This window comes from Rhynchophorus ferrugineus, unplaced genomic scaffold (genome assembly GCF_030347505.1).
Source record: "Rhynchophorus ferrugineus isolate W39M unplaced genomic scaffold, kcgeb_rfMv2 rfM2, whole genome shotgun sequence".
Taxonomy (NCBI): domain Eukaryota; kingdom Metazoa; phylum Arthropoda; class Insecta; order Coleoptera; family Curculionidae; genus Rhynchophorus; species Rhynchophorus ferrugineus.
Window position 1 is genome coordinate 40299515 of NW_027472581.1, and position 24450 is coordinate 40323964.

Here is a 24450-nt window from a genome sequence, read left to right on the forward strand (position 1 = left end):
TCTAACTAGCGACCTGCGCATGTGATCTGAACACTCTAACCACCACATCATAGAGACAATTACCTGTAATATCTCTACGGCTTTCTATATGATATGACTAGGGCTAAAAAAAAATCAATTAAACAATCTGGCCGGCTTTTGCACTGAACAATCAAAACCCTTGCTAAAAATTCCACAAAAACCCCTGAAGGATATAGCGGTTCGATCGCTGCTTTCTTCATCAACTTACCTAAATAACTTCAAAGTATATAATTAGTTGTCTGTATGTCCTCATAATATTTAAAGAAATATTCTCCTAAGTCCTAACCATTGAGCAGTTGTATCTTTCTTCACATCAGCTCAGCAATAACATTATACACAAATACCTGATTATTTTAGATAAAAAAAATATGTGAAACCTTTTACGTGTCTTTGAAATTTGAAGGTTTCCCGCAATTTTCTCGGATTCCATCATTAAATCCGGACTAGATTACAATGGGACTACTTCAGATGTGCACTCGTTCGAATAAAAGATGAAATTTGAAAATCTGTAAACATACATAAGAAACATATACAGTCGAGAATTATAAAATTGAAAAAAAAGTTTTACCATACAAAGTGTCAATATCGCTGTCATCAATAGTTTTACTGTCAAAAATGATCGAGATTGGTATTGGTTGTCACGTATTTATAGGAATTGACAAAAAAATTTAAAATTAATATTTGGCATTGACACTGACATTATAATACTAAATATAAGTCATAGAATAGGTGGACTTAGAATGCGATCCCCCGTTGTAAAGAGTTGTAATTAAATTTTGTTCATCCGATCGACCTGTGGACGCACAAAACGGATGTATTTACTACAGGGAGAAATTAAAAGCTAGGGGCTAATTAAAAGTAATAATTATAAATATTACTTATATTTATATTAGATTAAAAAATATTATTTGCATTACAGGGGGAAATTGAAAAATAGAATTATAATAAAATATTTTACTTAAATATTAATTAAGATTTGTATACAACTTTTTTAAGGTTCATCAAAATACAATCTTATCTGATAGCTAATAGCTTGTTCTCTAATTGTACATTGTTATTGTCTTAAAAAATTTAAAATAAAATACTATTAATTAAAAAACTATTACTCGAAAATATACTTTTATTTTTATGTAGTATGTATACCAGTATGTTATGTTTTATACAGTATGTTACCCACAATTAATCATTGATATATTGACATTGTTATATTCACGCAACGGTGTTCGTGTTGTGTAAATTTCTCAGCATGTAAATTTATTCGGTATTTCTTGGCCCAATCTGTAGTACTATTCACGTTTTACTTAATGCTAATAAGACGAATGTAACTGATGAACTAATTAAAGTAAAATTAGCCCTATATCTTGTATGGTAAGCCTGCATAAAGTAGCTCTAAAATCCGGAATTCACCGCAGTATATTTCTATGAAGTGACGATAAATAATGTAGGTTTCAATAATCTAGCTCCTCTATCTACTTAATTTATCTGTTAACTTGTATTCGAGGTTCTCATGGTATGCTTTATGGGAGACTTGGGCCACGTCTAGAGATCCGGTTAGAAAATTTTCCTTTTCTTTCAAACGATTCTTTAATTACATCCATACTTGATCAATTATTGAATATTTAGCTCCAAATTCAGATTCGTGAGCTGTGATGAGTTTCATCTCTTTAATAATTGGTTTAAGGTGATTTGAAAGATTAATTCTTGAACAGTTTTGATACGGTGGTAGCAGTGACATTGATCAATAAAATGTTACATCTGTAGACTATTATCTTTATTAAGTATCATAGTGACTTACTACACAGCTACATACTGCTGTCATAGTGTAGCGTTGCATGGTGTGCAATTTTATTTAATCGCTTATTAGATAATAATTTTTTTCTGAATCTCGTTTACAATTCCCTTATTTTAATACTTATTGGGTAGTAGTTCTTTTAAATATTCCAATATTTTTGAAATAGGTAAAGTGTCATATCCATCACTATAATTTCGTTAGAAATTATGCCAAATACTCCAACTTTTTGCTATTTTCCATGATTTTTCTTCATGTTTTCTTTTAAATTGCCTTTTTTCCACCCAAATCTCCACCCAACAGCACACAGGTTATAAAATAGCCTCCTCCGGTATTACAATTCAGATAGTTAATGGTTAGGAACACTTGACGTAACGTCGATTCGTATTTAGCGACCTAATACATTAGCTCTGTGTGATAGCTTCTACTCAAATTCCACCAAAATACAAGAAAGAATCAAGTTGTCCCCATGAGTTAATAAGTTCAATTCCAATAAATTGAAGAAACTCAAAAAAGAACTGTCATATAACTTACCTGTAATAATTCTAGTAATTTATACTGTTTTTGTGTGTATTTATATTCGTATTTGTACAAAATATAGATTTTCTTAAATCGTAATGCAAACCATATTGCGTACTCTCATATGTTTGATACCTCGTAGTTCAAGATAAAAAAATTGGAAGCTTAATTCCCTTATTTTAATACTTATTGGGTAGCAGTTCTTTTAAATATTCCAATGTCTTTGAACGAAGTAAAATGTATATCCATCACTATAATTTGGGTAGAAATTATGCCAAATACTCCGACTTCTTGCTATTTTCCACTATTTTTCTTCATGTTTTCTTTTAAATTGCGTTGTTTCCACCCAAATCCCTACCCAACAGCACACAGGTTATAAAATAGCTTCCTCCGGTATTACAGTTCATGAAACGATCATCACGATTAAAAGATGAATATTTATCATTCGGAGAAAAATGGTCGTTGTGTCAATGCAATCTCAGGAAATAGTTTTGCAATATAGAAATCTATCGCAATATTAGTCAATATTTTATGAAGAAAAATGAAAATTCCTACTTTACTAACCGTGTTCACAAAAAAATCATGTTCTACGAATATGTTTTTCGAAGTGTCGATATGTCTTATATGTAAAATCTCACTTTAACTTTATTTCAAATATTCTATTTAGTGAGGAAAAATGGTGACATATTCGTGATAATACTCCATTTGCATTTTAAGAGTTAATACATTTGCAAACGCATAAAATGACTTTTTTAAAAAATTTTGGGTATAAATATATCATCCATTCTATATTACAGGATTCTACTAATACAGAACATTAAAAACATCATTTAAATTTCTATATTATCACTGGTGCAATTTATAGTCGTTTGCCTTTCAAAGTAAAATCAAACTAATCCTTCTAATATCGACCAAACAATTGAACGAATATTAACTCAAAACGTCAAGCTAACAATGAAATATTTACGTGAAAAGGGTCGACGCGTTGGGAGACTGAAGGAAAAAAGCGATTTATCCGACCAAAACGCATTATACTACTCGAAATCAAAACGGCAACATGAAAATTTGATAAAATAAATACAATGTTCCGATACGAAGTAGATTGCCAATAAAATGTTTCCCGCTTGGGCCCAATTCAATGAAACGAAACGTTTGTTTTTCCTGTTTCAAAGGTTTTTGTATGACTAACATCATATCGATATAGTTTTACAGTTGTTCAATTTTAAACGAACAATATTGTATAATGCGCATGCTTTTTCAAAAACTGTTTATGCATTTTCAGTAATGTGATTTGTTTCCATTGCTTATTATATACGATATATTTTTGTGTATCATTATAGTTCTGACTCTAAATTCACAATCTGGTGTATACTGGGTATGTTGATAATTACTTCCCTATTTTTGTGGCAGACTTCACTAGCTATAAGTAATATTAATAAAAATATTACGATTACATTTGTTATTTTAATTTACTGATATTAACTTCAAAATTATATAAGTATGCTATGCCAAAGTAACAACGTCATGGATTTATAATTTTCTGAAGTTTGCATGTTTTGTGTGTAAAACCTGCAATTAGCGGCACGCATTACTTCCCTTATTCCGTCAAAAATATAAAACCGTTAAAAGTCATCGCTTGCTTCTAAAGGATTATGCTGGGCATGCTCCGACAATAAAATATATAAAATGAAAGTATGCTAGTAGGCCGAATACGTTTGAAGATGCTGAATTGCAAAAGTTATTGTATGAAGACGCCAAGCAAAAAACTTGAATTTTGGCGAAGTGACAATACCTGAACGTTCAGATTCGGCAATATGAAAATTTTATAAAACAAATAAAATGTTCCGATACGGAGTAGATTGCCAATAAAATATTTCCTGCTTTTGCCCAATTCAATGAAATAAACGATGAGAAACAATCAAAAGATAGGAAGATGGGTCTGACATGAATTGACACTGACAGCGAATTAGAAAATTGGAATATACCCAGTGAAATGCGGCTTCAAAGGTATGAGAGGAAATCATTTCTGCATCGAGTAGTAAAGGGTGTTGAAAAAAAGATTTATTTTGAAACCGCAAAGCAAGAAATTCATGATTACCACTTAGCAAAGCAGCCTATCGCCTGCAAGTTCAAATAGCTTTGGTAGCAAGACCATACTCTGTATCTGATGGGACCAGGTTGGTGTCATATATTATTGTTGAAAATGTTGAAACCTGAAGAAACAATATTGATCGCTACCAACAATAAATGTTCAATTTGAACAACACATTCATTGAAAACGTCCTTATTACGTTCAGAAATGTGACAAGCTAACTTAACAACATGACAACGTGCCATATCGTACAGCAAAATCTGTAACTGTAAAACAGCAAAATCAGTCAACGAAGTGTTGAAATTACTTGAATGAGAAATTTTATCGCACCCAGCGAACTCTCCATGGCCAAACTCTCCATCACTCTCCATCAAACAAAACACACGTCTGAAGAGCAGCATTTCGCAGATTTAGAAATATTTAAAAAAGCTTTATTATTGGTTTAGCTCTAAGGAGAAAATTCTGTTTTGAAATGGCATCCATAAATTGCTTGAGAGATGGACAAAATGTATGGAATCAAATGAGCACTACTTTAAAAATATGTTTGACAAAACAATTGAATCGACTTCAAAAAATATATAAGGATCTCACCATAAATGAAAAAATAATAAAACTTAGATTTTTAACAAAAAAAAATGCATTTTAAAATAAATTAATTACGTAATAATCGTTTAATAACTAAATAAAACTCATAAAAAACCTAATTTAACCTATCTACTACACCTATTTTATATTATACTATATACACAAAATTTAGCTTAATACCTAACTAAACCTATTTATCTATTTACTATATTATTTTAACTACTACCAACTGACTACTCTGAAGTCGGTGCCGAACCGCAACAGTTATATTAGTTTTGATTTATTTTGTTAGTAATTTAAATTTTTTTATGTCACAAAATTATATTATTATATTTGTACTGTTTGGGAAGTGGGGGAAATCGAGAGAAACTTAAATATCACATAAGCTCAGCAATAACATTATACACAAATATCTGATTATTATAGATAAAAAAATATGTGAAAACTTTGTACGTGCCTTTGAAATTTGAGAGTTTCTCCCGATTTCCCCTCTTCCCCCCAACAGATCCTGATTGGGTTTCAATGGAACCACCTCGGAAATTCACTCTTTCGAATAAAAAAGAATTTTGAATTTCGTCCCACAATTAACGAAGAAATCGGCGAACGTACATTATAAAAGTATATACAGCCGAACATAGAACCTCCTCCTTTTTCGAAGTCGGTTAAAAAATAAATAAATTTTAATAAAACGTGCTATTTAGGGAATAATCCGAAATTGAATCTAAAATAACTTGATAACAATTCAAACCACGAAATATTTATTTTTTTCTTTTATTTTTAACCGGCTTACATGAAAGACGAACAGCTGTATATATTTTTTGTATGTTCGCCAATGTCCTCGTCAATTATAGCCCGATTTTCAAAATTTTTTTTTATTCGAAATAGTACACTTCCGAGATGGTCCTATTGAAATGAAGTAAAGATTTTTTTGTTGCTTCCCATGCAGAGATGGGGGGGAGGAAACCGAGGGAAACCATCAAATATTAAAAGGACCCACAAAGTTTCCACGTATTTTATTATCTGATATAATCAGGTATTTGGTTATAACGTTAGTGCTGAACTGGTATGACGGAAGACTGAAACTCATTCAGTGCAAAAGTCGTTCAGTTTGCTTTTTTAACACTAACTATATCACATGAGAAGCCGCAAAATCATTGCAAGCAAGCATGGTGTGGTGGTTAAAGCTGACACGTGGAGGTCGCGGGTTCGATTCCCGGCAGTGTCAGCGGCTTTTTATTGTTGTTCTAGTTTGTTTAACATTTGTCAAGTTACCTAAGTTAGGGCGCGGACCTCGGAGCCTGAAACGTTCTTTATTTTCAATCGTTGTTTTTTTATTCGTATTTTCCCTCATACGGGCTGCACGTTTACTTGGCTTACCCATTGTAATACTTAATAAAATAACTGCGTAATTTATTGAGTAAATATCCAGTACTAAAAAGAGAAAAATTATATATATTTAACAAAAAAAAATTGAACCTACTTCAAAAAATCAACATAGAACCCATTAAAAATTAAAAAATTAATCAAACTTAGATTTTTAATGCAAAAAAAGTTTTAATATAAAATTTGTACAAAATAATCGTTGTCATAACTAAATAAAAATAAACGAAAACCTTATTTAACCCATATACTACACGTATTTTATATTCTACTATACTCACACAATTTAAATTACCTACCTAAACCTATTTATCTATTTATAATATTATTTTAACTACTACTAACTATTCGCTTCAAAGTCCGAGTGCCTAGACCAAACAATACAAAATTAATAATATAAATGTTGTGAGATATGCAAAAAATTAAATTGCGAACAAAACAAATCTAATTTGTTGCTCATACCTACTAGTATTCTAAAGACATGATGAAATGGCGTTTAGAATGCTCAAAGCCAATGTTCAAACATTATGAGCAAATAGAATATTACCATCTGACTAAAATTATAGTTTCGTTACTTCAAACGAATGTAGGACATGACAGGTTATGTAAAATAAAAACGAAAAAAAGAGGAAAAACTAGAAATATTAAAAAATAGACGCAAAGTCATGTTCTTGCATCAAAACGCTCGGTTCTACGCTTTGCTAGAGATGTGAAAGAGATACTGTTGCAATACGAATAGGAATTACTGCCGCATGGAGCTTACCCACCTGACAAAACGCCTTGTGATTGGCAATTGTTCAGATCGATGCTAAATTCGAAATGTTAAAGTAATGGGAAAATAATAAGATCCCCGACAAACTAACATGAAACTACTTTATTTAATATACGTTGTTCCAATTTTTGATAATAACTGCCTATTTACGGAGAAAAAAATGATCAGAATATGTGCAAGCCCCATAATATTTAAAAAAACAATTGCTCCAACTTAACGACAACAATTTTTATAATCCCTTTTGAAAGCTCTTTAAAACATCTATTCCTGATAACTTTTGGGAGAATGTATATTTATCATTCAGATTGATTTTATTAATAAAATATTTTCTATTTTATTTCAATTGTAAAATATTTAAATCGTAGCTATCAAAATGTTACGCACAATCAAAAACGATTGCTGAAAAAGCGAATGGAAAAACGGACACAATCTGCATAATATCGATAAACCAATCAACGCTTATTAACTATAGAACGCTATGCTTACAATAAATTGTTTACATGGAAAGCGTCGTGACGCTGGGGGACCTGACGGGATGCGCGATTTATCCGACAAAACAAAACGCATTACGCGATACGAAATCAAAATGGCTCCATGAAAATTTGATAAAATAATTGCGATATACCGATACCAACTAGATTGCCAGTAAAATGTCTCCCCTTTATGTGCAGTTCCAATAGATAAAACAGTTGCAGTTGCAATATATTTTTAAATTAAAAAATGTTTGCTATAAATTGTTTCCAAATATCAGATTCAAATTATATTTTGGTTATAAATATAACATAATTAATTATGTGTTAGACAAAGAGTAATTTTGTTTTATTCGTATTTTTCACATGTGTTGTTTTGATCGATGATAGTTTGCCGTTGTTCTGGGGAACTCATAAATCCGTCACTATTGCCTTTGACTTCAAAGTGATCAGTTGGTAGTAGTTAAAATAATATTGTAAATGGATAAATAGGTTTAGGTAGGTATTAAGCTAAATTGTGTGTATATAGTAGAATATAAAATACGTGTAGTAGATAGGTTAAATAAGTTTTTTGTATATTTTGATTAGTTTCTACAACGATTTTTATATTGAAACGTTTTTTTGTGTTAAAAATCTAAGTTTGATTGTTTTTTACTTTTAAGTGAGTTCCCTATTTATTTTTTGGAGTCGGCTCAATTTTTTTATTAAAAATATTTTATGAAACACATTAATCAAAACAAAAAAAATTTAAACACAAAAAATTTGGCTAGAGTCGAGCAGCTGATGCTGAAGAATTCCACTCCAATTTCAATATGTATCCCCTTTAGGCTTTAAACATAATTTTATCAACAATCAACATCAATTTTATATTATTCTATATATAGATCTTTTTCATTTCATTTTTCATTAAATTCCTTACTAATGATTCATACAGAAACCCAATATCTAGCTTATTTCTATGTCCAGCTTTATATTATTTTTATTTTTATATTTTATTATTTATTTTATGGTTAAAAGCTATTTTATGGCTGATGTTTAGTTCTGTAGCGATGTGAACTTTATCTTTAACATTGAAGTGATCGAATCGAAAACGAGCAAATTAATTCTGACAGTGATATTAACTTATGATAATGCTCAAACAATATGTTCTAATTTTGACTGCCTAAGCGAAAGACGCTACTTTTATATCTAGAATATTCTATGAACTGTTACCTTGCAAACGATATATACGACTTTGAAACCGCCGAAAATATAGCCGGCTTGGTTGAACAGTTTTTGTAATATGCGCTACAAATAAATAAATTTCAATAATAGGAAATATGCCCAAATCAAGCAACCATGAACAGCCGTTAGATCGCCGATACAAAATATATAAACATATATTTGTATTTCTGACCGACATGCAACCAGCTTCAACTCTTATAAAATCTTAAAAGATAGAAGAACGTACTAACTAGTGGTGCATAATAATTTGAATTACAGTAAAATGTACTAGTTTAACTATATTTTAACATCAAACCTTGAATATCTGGAAAATTAATCTATTAGTTAGTTTCAGTATTGTTTTATTAGTGACAATATAATTTGGCACAGAATTAGTTATTTGTTATCTTAAAGATGCTACAAAGAACTTAAAGAGAAACATTGGTATTGTAGATATATATCAAATTTTAAAAAATATAAATTACATTGATATAAGTCCATATTTTGATATCAAGTTTTAAGATATTTCTTGTCTGATATGGTTTTCATTTCTATTAAGCTTATAAAGATCGATTGGGCCAAGTTTGCTCAAACAGTGGCAAATTTAAATGTATAGCAGTCCCAAAACGATATATTTTCGTCGATATCTTTCAAAATTGAAACGTATAAAATTTTATATTTCAAGTTTCGTTCCCCTACGACATCAACCACCTTTGAGTCGATAAATTTTACGAACCATTCGGTTTTTCATGCAAGTATTTACTGTAAAATTGCAAAAATGCCAAGATGTCGTCAATGATGACAGATAGGCACATCGTCCGACTACACAGCTGCCATTACTTTAATATCAAATATCAAATCAGTCATAAAGGAAATGGTATTTTTTATATATGGTCTAGAGAGAATTCCATAATGAATATGAGTATATATATGAATAACGTTATTAAGATTTTGTTGAGTAAAACAGAAAACTTTGAAATTAATGCAGTTATTTTTTAATTTAAATAAATGTAATGTATTTTTGATTAAACGCATTGCATTACAAATCTAGAGAGATCTTTAATTCCTTATTATACAATAATAGCTTATCGTGTTATGCTGGATTAGTATTGAACTGTATACTCTATAATATAAAAATCTACCCTATAATCTATTGTATATTCTTGTATTTGCCACACACTTAGTGAAAATTTTGCTTCCTCTTTTGAAGACAACGGGGGTACCTGTAGGCAAATTTGGCAGAGGTACAGCTTATATCGATATATCTGATATCGATATCTAGAGAGATCTTTAATTCCTTATTATACAATAATAGCTTATCGTGCTATGCTGGATTAGTGTTGAACTGCATTCTCTATAATATAAAAATCTACCCTATAATCTAGTGTATATTCTTGTATTTGCCAAACACTTAGTGAAAATTTTGCTTCCTCTTTTGAAGACAACGGGGGTACCTATAGGCAAATTTGGCACAGCTTATATCGAGGAAAAAAATATTAGGCCTAATATTTTGTGTAATATGTGCTACAAATAAATATATTCCAATAAAACGAAAAACGTCCAAATCAAGCAGCAGGAAAAGCCGTCAGATCGGTAACACAAAATATACAACAAATCCAACGTGTGGGTTAAGAGTTTTACTTGCCGACAATAACGTACTAGGATCGAATCACATGGGAATTAAAGGTTATTTTTTTTTAAGTTTATAAAATAAAATAAAGGAAAAAGGTGTTCAAGGTTGTTGTTTGAAACGATATTAAAATGGAAAGTGAGTGGTTAAAATATAATTAAACAAAGTAATTAAATTACAAAATTGTTGGAAAAGTGTTGGAAAAGCAATATTTAATTTAATTATTGTAAAAACATTCTTTTAATATACATTTCCATACTGTAAAATAGAAATTACCTAACTGGGCTCGCTCTTCTTTTAATAATAATAATTAAGTCAAATATTAATTTTAAAATTGCTGTATTCATATATTCTCTGTTTTAATATACAAAAATGCATTACTTCATTTATTATTCCATACTTATGTTCATAATATAAAAAGAAAGAAGGACCATATATACTTATATCTGAAGCTCTGAAGTTGTTAGAGTTCTGAAAATAGTCTTACTTATGATACATTGTTATAATACTCAGTGGCCTCATAATTTACAATTATTAATACTTTGTTGATTATCGAAAGTTAACAGAAATTGGATTTAATTAAACGTAATTTAACAAATACTAGTGAGTATTGTAATATGTTTTAATATATAGACATTTATTATTTTTATTAATATTATGTATAAATATTATATTGAAAGTACTGCAAAAACAACTTTTAGTAGCATATCATTTTTGAGTTAGTTCATTTACTCTTTTATCAGTGAAACATGATTAATTTAATAAATTGTGATCGAACTTCGACTATAGCGCGATCACTAGTTCTTATTAAAATTAAAATCCATCTCTTTCGAACGCTTATTTGTAAACCTTCTGAATGGCTCTGAGATTTGGATACTTTTAAAGTTTGACAGAAAATTCTACATTATTCTACGTCAGACAGTATAATACATGAAGTTACTTGGTTAAGATACGATAATCAGTGCATAGTTGAAGAATACATTTTAGGTATGTCTGTCGAATGGAACGTGAAGCTGGTGAATTCACACAAATATTTTTGGCGAAATTGCCCTTTTGAATGGACTACTCAACGAGCAGTTCCAAAAAAAAATGAATCAAAATAACAACTAGCTGAAACGCTGAAAGAATTGACACTGACGAAAGCCAGTTGTTTAAAGCCAGAAAGTTTTCAACCTTAACAGCAATAAATATTGGTTAAAACATAGATACTTCATCCATATCGTCTATGGATTGATAATGGTGATGTTAGGATATTCCCAGATATGTGATCTTAACAGTCCATCAATAGAGTCCACGAAATGTAGTTATTGCAATTTATTCTACATGTATTAGTTATCAATCATATTAAAAACTTATGTTATTATAATACAGATTATCGTTACATAAAACAAAATAGACACAAATAAACGCGAATATCGCTGTACTAGGTGAACGGTCGTGTCGCCTTGGTCTCTTTATATTTATCAAATATACAATAATCAAATATACTTTCTTTTTTAAGTGGAATAAAGAGCACAAGTCATCATCAATGAAAACATATGAATATTATATATTGCTCTAGGTTGAAATTTGTAAAAATAATTATTATTTTAATACAGATATGATTAAAAATGATTATATGGCATAATAACATTGGACATATATATTATAAAATGGGAAATGGTTTTAGTCACTGTTTTACGATTGTGAGACAGTCTTAAGTGATTTTATGACTTACTTAAGGCTGTTTGATTTCACAAAAAAATAAGAGGCTACTTGCTGAACGGCGATACTTAGCGACATTGAGGGTTTTTATTTATTAGAAAGCAAACCAAGCTGTCTAACTTGTTCACCATTCAGATAGTTTTAAAACAGAGGGCCTTTGAATATGGCCGCGATAGTCCCAATCGCAACCAGCACTACATAACATCTCCCTCCTAAAGAAACGGCCAAAGGGATGTATGTGGTCATTGTTCAATCTGGACAGCTTATAGTTATATCAATTGTACCTTTGGTCGTCAGTTTGTCGTTAAGAAACTTGAAAATGGCACTGCTTCCACCAAATATCTATGGCTTTCCTCTATGGAATGGTTTTCCAAATTTTGGCGATTCCAGATTCCAATAGTCTACGACTAAGAAACTGATCTACTAAAATCTGCCTTTGGTGACCGTTCACCCTGAACTGCAAGCTTCTGTTGAAATTCTAATAAGCTATATTTATTCACAGCAACTTAAGTTCAGTCCGCCTTTGATGACGCAACAACTTGAACTGTAATGTGCAGGGGATCCACGGATTAGTGATGTTTTTCAAAGAGTGAATATTTCTTACTTGGAATAGTTTGTAGCTAGGACCCTTTCAGCACCTTCTATGCACCCTTATGTGTCTTACAGCTTCAGCTACGATACTTTTATATTAACTACATTTCTACCAGGAGACCCTTTGGGTAGCCGCGGAACGATTTTCAAACATTAACTTCAACTAAAACGAAAGCTGAAAAATAGCTTTGACACTTTACTGTATTTTTGTTATTATCAAAGCAATGGACCAAAAACAATTTGGTTTTTAACATTGCTGTTTAATGGGAAAAAATACTGCTCAATTGAAGCAATTTCTTGAAAAGTGTTATGCAGAACGCAGTGGATGTCCAAATGAGAAAACATCAAAAAGATCCTCAAAATCATTCTGGATAATCGAAAAATTAAGTGCAAGTGCGTGAGTTATCTAACATCATAAAGATATCAAAAGAACGTGTTTATTTTATATTGCATGAGCATTTCACTATGAGAAAGTTCTGTACAAGGTGGGTGCCGCGTTTGCTCGCTGTTAACCAAAAACAATAAAATGTTCATGGAAAATTGTATTATTTCACAGAAGGATCAGGCCACTTCTTGAACAGTGATACAAAGCGACACTGAGGGATTTTATCTATTAGAAAACACACCAACCCATCTTTCTTGTTCACTATTCAAGTAATTTTAAAGTTGTTGCCTGCAGTTAGCCTTTGCACATGGTTGCGATAGTCAGGGCCGTTACTAGCTTTACATAACATATATCGATAAATTGGAGACTCTCTCAACCTGCTGTGATAGTCGCGGGTGTAAATCCCGTCGCAGAGGGGTTGTAAATTTATATTGGTGATTGTAGCTGTCATGGTCCATAAGCGAAAGCGTAAAATCGGCAACCATCCCAGTCACGTCAGTAACCAGGCTGGGGAAAATCGGAACTCCCGAGATTCTTTCGAAGTTTGTCATTCGTCAATCGCCAGGCTTAAGGCCGATGATCCTTCCTTGAAGCCCACGTTAAGCATTTGGTTCAGTCTAGATAAACCCTAGTTAGCAAAAAAAAAATTTTAAATATAAATATTTAAATAATTGTCACGATATTCTAATATCAGGATTTATACATCAAAAGTAATTCATATATAATTACTTTTTATTCCTTGTAATTAGGTTATAACATAATAATATACTGATAAATTAATAATATAAACATAACTATATAACGGATAATTAGTAGATAAAGTTTTCAAGTATAGAAAGATATACATTTACTATAAAATGTATTATTTCCAGTTGATTATTATAGTATCAGATTGTATTAAATATAAAAATTAAATATGAAAAAATAAGTAACAGAATAGTATTTCTATCAAAGATTTTTATATCTCAAATAGTAACATTTATGTATCTAACGAAATTGAAATTTTTGTTGACATTTTTTAATCAAATATTTTGTATATCACGACAAAAATAAAACGGAACATATGTTTTGGCTTATGTTTGTTATTATTCTAGTTTGCCGGAATGTTTCAACATAAATATAAAGTGAATTCAAACAATTCAGTCTAACACAGTTTCCTCCGTTTCCTATAAAAATCCCATTACATAAAATAGCAGAAGAAAATGTCGAATAAAAAAAAACGAAGAGGAACGAGGAAACTTTTCAATCTTATCATCAAAGTTGGCGCAGTCGTCGAATCGACTTTTCAGAGTTTTAAAACGAACTGATTTAATTCGGAATATGATTACATCGAAATTTAAAATTCAAAGTAAAGGCAAAATATCGCCAAGGCCCATATGTATGTAAATACGTTGAAAAATGAATATTTAACTAGACCAGTGTGGAATATAATATTTACGAAATTCCGTTTGACTTTGGCTATAATGTACATTTAACAAGCTAAATGGATCTTCTTTTGAACGTCAAAGATAAAAGAAACAACATTAAACAGACATTTTAGGATAATCTAAATAAACCAGACAGCATACACTAATTATATACTACATTTAATAAAAACCCAATATCATACCATATTCATATTATGAGAGTAAATAAGTTCCGTCAATTTTCAAAATGTGGCTCTGGTTGTAATGAATATTTAGGTATGTATGTATGTTCGTCTTGTCGGTCGGAATGTGTGACTGTCGACACGATTGTTTATCGGAATACTTACTACTATTTTTGTAGATGGAATTCGCACGGGAACAGGAAACACCGCCGAAATGAAAGCTTGTTTATTTCGATCTTATATAGTACATGTGATCGACGGGAGAATGGACAGAATATTATGTTATGTTAAGAATGTACGGAAGCGCTATGGAGGTGGTACTGTTACAAGGGGTAGAGAAAAGGGAAAAGAGAAAAAGATTTTTATTCTTATTCCAGAATGATCAGCTAGAACCAAATGGTCTTTTGCTGATGTCGCTTCGGGTTCGGGAAGGAGAAGTGTTTTGCGGGCGACAAAGACTGTGGGTTACGACTGGGATTGTCGTAGTTGGTTATCTACGGGGATTTGTGGATTGGTAGGGATCAAGATATTATCATGTTCTAAGGCGCTTAGGAAGAACCTTACACTGAGCATATTTGGGAAACTCTTCACGAACGTAATGCCTGATTCGAGGTGAGTGTTGACATTCCTCATAAACCATGAGGCATTGAGTAACGTGTGGACTTTTTGGATTGGAACACATGGAGTAGTTCAAGTTGTCACTCAGAGACGTACGAAGAGGCAAACTGGATGGTAGCATTTTATATAGGGTGGATTTTTGGTGGCATTTTATATATAGGCTTTCTGGGGGGTGGAAAGAGACGTCGTCGTGGTGGCCTTTCATAGCCGGTAACCGCATGGTACCAATCCACCAGCGTTGCCAACTTTTGAACTTGACGTAGGTGAATATGTGGCCTAAGGGGTCGTAACAGTCACTACACATATATGTGTTAATACTTTTCCTGGTTGCAATAGATTATCTCTTTCGGACTGTTAATAATGTTTACTATACACCACTTTTGGTTGTATAAACATCGAATATGTTGAATATGTCAAATTTGGTGATAATCAAACATATTTGCGAAAGGTTTTATTTTTGTTTTAATTCATTCTAATATTATTGAAATTCTCCATAGTTGAATCGTTTCAATTCATCAACAACTGATAACTGATAAATCAACTGAAATGAAATAAATCTTATCAATGTTTTTTGTTTGTTTTCTCATATTTCTGAAGACGAAATTTAACAATATCAAATATTATATTATAATTCCTAACCCTAAGTCAATTGGACAGGTATGAGTTGTTGCCATTGAATGTGTGTTTTTTATTTATGTATTTGTAATATATATTAAACATGTATTTTTGTCCTATGTTTATCTTTATCATATAAATTTTAACTATGATAAATCTCACACTTATTCGCGTTAATAATATTTTAAAAGAACGGGAAAAATGTTAACTTGGATTATAAATATAAATATAATTTTCTATTTAATATAGATTTTTATGAAATATTGAAGAAATAATAACTGAAATGTTAATTGAATGTTAAATCATTTTAAAGAAATGTTTTTAGATAATATATATTTAGCAGTAACAACAGATACAGTAAACAACAATTATAAAAGCAGACCTTTACAAAAAAGGTTGCAAAAAATTGAAGAAACGGGAAATAATTACCAACAATAATTGAAGAAACTTCTGAGCACCACCATACATCGCCATCTTGCAAACGCGTTAACATTGTATAATGACCAATAGATCAAAATTATATATAATGAACCATCGTATGGACCATGGTAAATTATGATTACTGAATGTGGTAATTTTTAACAAATTTCTTTCTAACTACAACATATGTTTTCAAACAATATTTATTTGAAATCTGCTCAAACATAGTTCTGTAGCCAATTACATCTAATAAATTATATTATGAATTAAAATAATATTTTTTCTTTATACTGTATATTTGAAAAAAATACAATTTGCATTGTTTAAAGCGTATAGGTATTGTATTTGAATAATTTGAGTGACTTTCTGTAATTATACATAGTATAGGAACGCCTTGCATATATATTGTTTTTAAATTCTATGGATCATTAGTCTATGCATTTTGATGATTGTATTAATTTTAATAATTGAAATTATTTTTCACCTTCTACAGTATGTCATTTGAAGCATGAGGGTCTGCTTGGATTTTCTTGAAATTAAATTAATATAATATATAATGGCTGACATTACTTTCAATATTATTTTATTTTCAGTATTTGGCTTTAGCTAACTGCGAAATATTTCATATCAGTTGTGACGTGTTATTTTAAATTTTTTCGTAATCAATATCAATCGGATTATAGGGTCATCATTTTCGATAAGTTTATCGATTTCTTAATAACTCTAGTGACTTAGAAATGTATCCACATATTTTGTTCTATCTAATAATTCCATATCTTACGCTAGTGGAGAAGGTCGACATCACAACCATACGCTATTGGTGGATTTTTCTAAATAGTGCTCTTAACTGTGCTGCCGGATTTCAAATGTTCTTCGGTGAACCTCGGCGCTGTTCTGTCCCGACAATGTTAGTCTCCTATTTCTCAGAAAGGCTTATAAGAATTTGATCTAATTTATTTTTGGGGGTATTCGATGACTCTTCCACACAAAAGATGGTTTTCGCCACAGAGGTCTGTGAGGAATCCAAACCATTTTAATTGTCTCTGAATGTGCTCGTCAACAAGGCATTGATTTTCTAATCTTAAACGAATTACTTCATTTCTAACGCGATTTTATGGAGAAACATCTATAGTTTACCTTAATCATGATATATGAAGGACATAAGATTTAACTTTATTTGTATTTTAAACTATAACCGCTTTTAAGGCACTCTACTATACAGAAGATTAGCAAGATATGCGCAGTGAATTTTTGTTATCCTTTTAATATTTACTCTTCTCCACGCACACCAGCAAATGAGATAAGAGAAGCAAGAGCTCTTACCGCTTGGATGATTCGGCTAATTATTTCGACAGTGGTTGCCACTTTGTTCTCCTTTGTTACTAATTTAAAATACTTCAACTACCTCAATTGCGCTGGGTTTCGTTAGGATTTAGAATAGCAGGCGATCCGTCAGTTGTTAGTACCTTGGCCTGTTCGACGTCTATTGACGATATTGAAACGGAAAGTGAATGCGTTAAAAAACTAGTAAACGATTTTAAGCATTGTTATTTATAACTAGCTGACCCGACAGACTTCGTCCTGTCAAAAAGATTTGTAATGTGGCAGTTTTTGTGCCTACGTATTTTAAAAAATTCTCCTGAACAGAACCATCACCCTGGTGATAGGGCGTTGTGAATAAAAAATAATTAAATAAAACATATATAAGGATTGAAAAGTAAGTAATCGCTTTATTGTTAATCATGTGAATCATAATTATTATTATTATTATCATTATATTGCTTTGTGGTATACGATGTTTTATGTTTGATTACCTGGCGCATAGATAAACAAATCTGATGGTTTTCCAACACGGGAACAGGCAACATACAATTGACCATGTGAGAAACATGGGTTTTCTAGATTAGTACCACAAACACTTAATGATTGCCCCTGGGACTTGTTTATAGTCATAGCAAAAGCAAGCCGTCAACATGTCTATAGGAAATTTGCCATTACCAATGTCAATGAGTTGTTTAGAGAATATGTTTCCAGATTGGTCATTTTGCAACTCGACACGCATATTCTTGCTTAAATGAAGTACTTTAACATGTTTCCACAAATTGGAGGACTTTAGACATGCATTGAGTTCATCAGCTGGCGTTGATCGTGGAATCACTGGCAATGTTTGACGAAAATCTCCTGCTAATAAAATCATTGCACCACCAAATCGGTTATTATTGCTACGTAGATCTTTTAAGGTTCTGTCTAAAGCCTCCAAAGATTTTTTATGTGCCATCGTGCATTCATCCCAAACAATCAATTTACATTGCTGCAAAACCTTTGCCATTGCAGAGTTCTTCGAAACGTTGCAGGTTGGAGTTTCATTGCTTTGCATATTTAATGGCAATTTTAGTGCTGAATGGGCTGTTCGACCACCTTCAAGCAAAGTTGCTGCGATTCCCGACGAAGCGAGTGCAAGTGCAATTTTATTTTGTGAGCGAATTGTTGCTAATATTAATGAAATAAAAAAGTTTTTCCTGTACCACCAGGTGCATCTAAGAAATAAATCCCTCCAGTTTCATCATTTGTTACTTTCATAAGAGTTTCAAATACATACTTCTGTTGTTCATTTAACAGTGGAAGATTTGTTTGAATTTATTCTTTCAAAGCGTTGAGATCATACAGTCTTTCTCGATGCAACTCTTGGTTAAAAGCGTCATGCATTGGACGATTGGGCGCGGTCAGGCCTAATTGAATTAATAGTTTGTTTGACATTATCAAGCACATGTCCTCAATTGAAATCAATGCTTCATTGTAAATTTCTTCACTGATTTGTATATTTGGATTTCCCATTCTATTCCGTATTTGATACAAAATATCATCACACATATAATCTTTGTACTTCATCCACAAATCAATTGGGTTTGATGGGAAGCATGTAGATATGATTATAGAAAACAATGTTCGTATTTGATGAGTGTGTGATGATATTACAGCATCATTGAGAGTTTGATCCCAATGAGCGTCATTTTCAAGCAATTGCAAACGTTGACAGGCTTCTCTGTAGGATCCACACAATTCACCATCAACAGTTCGTAACTGTTGGGATGATGTTGGGCCACGTACATTGACTAATAGCTGTCGTAAATAAAAACATTCATCATTGCTTGGATGTACTGAATAAATCCGGCCAATCGCATCGGTGGAATATACATCTGTATATCCTGGAACTGGTTTTCCTTGTTTCCGTCGTATAAATCTCCTTGAGGATTGATTCCAGGTATAATATTTTGGCATTTCAGAATATAGCAATGTTTGTGCGAAATCATCGTTTTGGCATGTCTCAAAAAAACTGGTTAATGTAGTAGATGGTGGCTGAGCAGCTCTTTGTACTGCGTTCTGTGCTGTAAAATACACTCTTTGTCCATTTTCTAAATGCACAGCTAAGTGAACAACAGAAGGGTGTCTCTCATGAATAGGAAAAGAAAATATTCGCCAAACTGCTTCATTACTACTGACATAGCGGCCCATTTGGTATTGGGTAACTTCATCATTAGAATTCTCTGCACCAATTTCAATCACAGCCATATCACTCCCTTTGCTTACATATTTGCAAATGTATTTAATCGATTTCACTGAATGGCAAGATTCAACGTTGATGTGTGCTTTGAATGTCTTTGATAAAATGGGTGAATATGGAACAATCCAACGATTATCTATTTCAATATCTTGTTGATTTAATTTGACAATTGTTGATTTTCCATTGTCTGCTGTCGATCTGCGACGATACAATGGATAACCGTCATTACCAGTAATTGTTTCCGATATTAATGTCCGTGGATATCGTTTTGAACATTTACCATCCATCATACACGGTGAATTTTGATTAAGAGTTCCACAGGGACCATGTATCATGTTTTTGATAACTACCTCATGCAATCCAGGATCTACTTGTACATTAGGGATTTCAGCTGATATCACTGCATCAACTTCATTTGGCCTTATCTTTTCAACCAACCAAATCAAAATGTGTGCATGTGGCAATCCTCGTTTCTGCCACTCCACAGAATACATCCAGCAGCGTGTCTCACCAAACACATTATGTTTTACGATGAAATTCATTAAAGATTTCAACTTTTGTCTAAAGACTCTGGCTGTAATATCATGACGATCAATGGATGATTTCCCAGGTAATAACTCCTGCTTAATTTCTATCCATTGCGGATTGCATGTAAATGTGATGAACAAATCTGCTGTACCATAATGACGAACATACGACATGGCATCTTGAGCATATTCGTGCATATGCCGAGGGCTTCCGATGTATGTTGCTGGAAGAATAGTCATCCGACCGACATTCTGTGCATTTCCATCAGTATTAATCGCATCTCGAAGGTGAATATACTCTTCAGATCGGAGTTTGGTTTGATTCAACCTGATGAATGTTAATCTCTCCGTTTCAATTTTAACATACATGTCATCAACATATTTGTGATATAATCGCCGACATTTCAATATGCGATTATCTGCATTTTCCCGAATCATTAGGCGGTATGAATAATAGTTCATTGAACTGACTTTTTTGTTGGTTTCAGAACCTGTAAACAGATTTTGTTTTAATAACATTCAAATATAAAATTAAAATACATAATATAGTGACTGAGATATTATCGCCATAGCTAAACTAATATTTTAGTTACCTGTAATGGGATTTATCATTTTTATTGATAAATCGTAGCCATCTTCACCTTGCCAAAATATAATGGGATATTGCAGTGCATCATATGAGCGGTGTGTTTCCTTTATAGGTTGTAATTGAAAATTCCGACGATGTAAAACAATATCACGGGATTCCAAGTTTTCTCCAACTACAACGATAGCAACTTCATCAATAGTTGGTGCATTAAAACGTCTTGTATGTTGACCTGCAGGTGTTTTATCAGCTCTGATTACAATTTTGTGATTATCGGATGGCATCAGATCCAGGGCAGTTTTAAACAATATAATCAATTGATTGTGTTGATGAAATAAAGTTTGTAATTGTTCTACAATAGACCTTTTTACTAAATTGTTATGTGCACAACGCAGATCAATTTCTTGTGGTGAATTGCCCATAAAATAAATTTGCAGGAATTTGTTGTCGCTATCTGACACTGGTAACAGTGAACCTGCTCTGTGATATATTTGCCCTTGTATCTGTAAATAAAAAAAATATTATGGTGTGGTATAAATTAATGGATTGTCAATGATCAAACTTAAATAATATTTGATCTTAAAAAGTATATATTTAGTTTTAACTAATATCTATCAAATATAAAATATAATAAAAGTGTCACTGAAACTGAATCACCATATAATATGATGACTAAGTGATATATTTCGTAATGATTAAGAAATTGAAGATTAGTAACACATCTTAACTTTGGTGACAGAAAATTTTGTTCGCTAAAATAATTATGAGTAACTGCTATAATACATACCTTGAAAGTTGGCATAAAATTTTCCCGAGCTGCATTTGTTGCCCCAAATGAAGTCATTTGAAAGCAATTGTTATATTGTTGAATATGTGTCAAAAAGTGTATAGAATCTGTTCCTATTCCTGAAACCAATGAGTACAATGGTTCTGGTGGTGGATCCAATTGTATCAATTTCACTTTACCATTTGCGCAACACAATCCATTGGCTTCGTTTTTGTATTTTAATGCCTTACAGTGTGAGCAAACCAAGTTCATAGAACCAATAACAACACATTGGTAGTTACTGTAGTCAATTGACACATCGTAACTGAAAGCAGCTGGATTCAAACTTGCGCGATTATTAGTTGAATGTCGCGCTCGCGCTTCACGCGAATCAAATATAAATTATTTTTTCACTAATCACGAACTAAACAAACACTAACTAACTAAACACTCTGCACAAAACACGATATACGAATTTGTTTCGTGTATCACTTGACAATTCATCTGTCATCTGTCAAAAGTCATCTGTAACAGACAACTTTTTTTTTTAAATTTGATATGACTTGAACTCAAATCCTTTTAAGCCGTACAAATTGTTTTATTTATTTAAAATTTGAATTAAATTTTAAACAAATAAAAAATTTTAAATAAATAAAACAATTCGTACGGATTAAAAGGATTTGAGTTCAAGTCATATCAAATTTAAAAAAAAAAAGTTGTCTGTTACAGATGACTTTTGACAGATGACAGATGAATTGTCAACTGATACACGAAACAAATTCAAACAAAAAGGGCTATTTTTAGGGTTTTTCCAGCAATAATTCTAATTTTCGTTCGTTTTCTCGCCGTAAAAACCATCCCTGAACTTCAACGAACATTTTAAAAAAAGATTTGGCCAAATTGGTCCAGGCGTTGTTGAGTTATGCGCTTAGGAACATATTTTGCGATTCATTTTTATATATAAGATTGTGTGTTACTTTCGATTATTTTCATCTTGTTGGGACTATTGCAGATTTACGGCAACTTTGGATCAAAAACAATTATAATAGTATGATCACGCAAAGTTATATTTTAGATTTTTTAGAACAAATTATTTTTTCCACTTTATCAGAACCTATAGACTGCAGTGAAAGAAAAACTTGACATATGCGAAAGTTCTATCCCAACATAGCTTAACAAAATCAAGTACATCAAGAATCTTTTACTCTTTGTTTACAAGATATCTAGGTTTTAAGAATCAAATTTATATTTGATTTGATATCTGGTGAACAACTGAGAAAAAGTGTGCAAACATATTACTAACAGTAATTTATATACAGAGACATAGTATATCATTGTTATTGCAGGTAATATTGCAAGTAATAAATACATAATAATAAATATAAATTATTGTAAATTATAAATTATATGTTGCATAGAATAAAAAATTGATTTCATAAAAATTCCTCATTTATTAGTAAGTTGTTAGTTCGCACGTGGGACATAAGGCAAAGTAGAAAACAGTAGATAAACAAAAGCCATAGAAGTCAATTTTAAGATGAGCTATCTTCACGGGGGAGATCGAAGAAAATAAATAAACAAAAAATAATTTTATTTAAAAATTTAGATAAAGGAAGTATTTTTTTAATCTGCTTGGCATATTTATTGTTTCTGCGGTATATATTTTAGGTGAGAAATATGGCTAAAAGCACCAGATGACGTGACACTAACTATATAATTTTCATAAATGCAACACAGGAGAAGTAAGAGAAATTATGAATTATTTTTAATTTGATGAATATTTTAAAACATTAATAAATATTAATATGTTTAACTATTAATGCAATAAGATGTGTGGCTATATTGATTATATCTTATTTTATTATTTGAACCAATTATTTTGATCATTTATTTTAGAGATCTGTCTTTGAAAAATCATTAGTTCAATTAATGATTTATTAATTACTTATACTTAATGGAAATTAGATTTATTTAAATGTCTTTTAAATATTTTTAGTGAGAGTTAGTTCTTGAGGTAGTTTGTATATATATTAATACGTTTTAATATACAAACACATTTCTGATCTTATATTGAAAATACTGTGATAGTAATTATTAACGTGTAATTTTTAAATAACTTCCTTTAGTCTACTGTGAGAGAAGCATGATTAGCTTAACAAATTGTAGTCGAATTTCAACCATAAGTCCACCACTAGTAATTATTCTTGGTAGGGATGCAGAAAAATATCTATATGTAAAGATATATCGATACTTTCTGAAAAAAATATCGATATTTTTTGCCGATATTTTTACCCTATATATCGATCTTTTTTCTGCCGATATTTTTCGATATTTTTTCAGAAAAAATTAAATATTATTTTTTACAATCCTTTAAAATTGGCCAATTTTGTACTTAATTTTAAAGGTTTATCTAAAATATTACTACTTTCTAAGAAATTTAGAAATAATATATATTTTTTTAGGCAAGTATTTCGCTATTTTTGGTTTTTCTTAAAAATATCGATATGTTTTTCGTAAAATATCGATAATATTTATTCTAATTGCAAAAAAAATATCGATATTTTTTTGGCCAATATATCGATATATAGATACATTTTTAAACATCGAAAACGATATATCGATATTTT

The 24450-nt window shown here is 31.2% G+C and overlaps 1 protein-coding gene across 1 annotated transcript; it reads right to left on the minus strand.

The window, feature by feature from the left end:
• Positions 1–18870: 18870 nt before the first annotated feature.
• On the minus strand, positions 18871–21421 carry LOC143192032 (uncharacterized). The gene is made up of 2 exons (XM_076397489.1): positions 21065–21421; positions 18871–20962 (listed from the first exon to the last, which is right to left on the minus strand). The coding sequence occupies exons 1-2, from the start codon at positions 21339–21341 to the stop codon at positions 19020–19022; spliced, it is 2220 nt and encodes a 739-aa protein (XP_076253604.1). The 5' UTR covers positions 21342–21421; the 3' UTR covers positions 18871–19019.
• Between the last annotated feature and the right edge of the window lie 3029 nt (positions 21422–24450).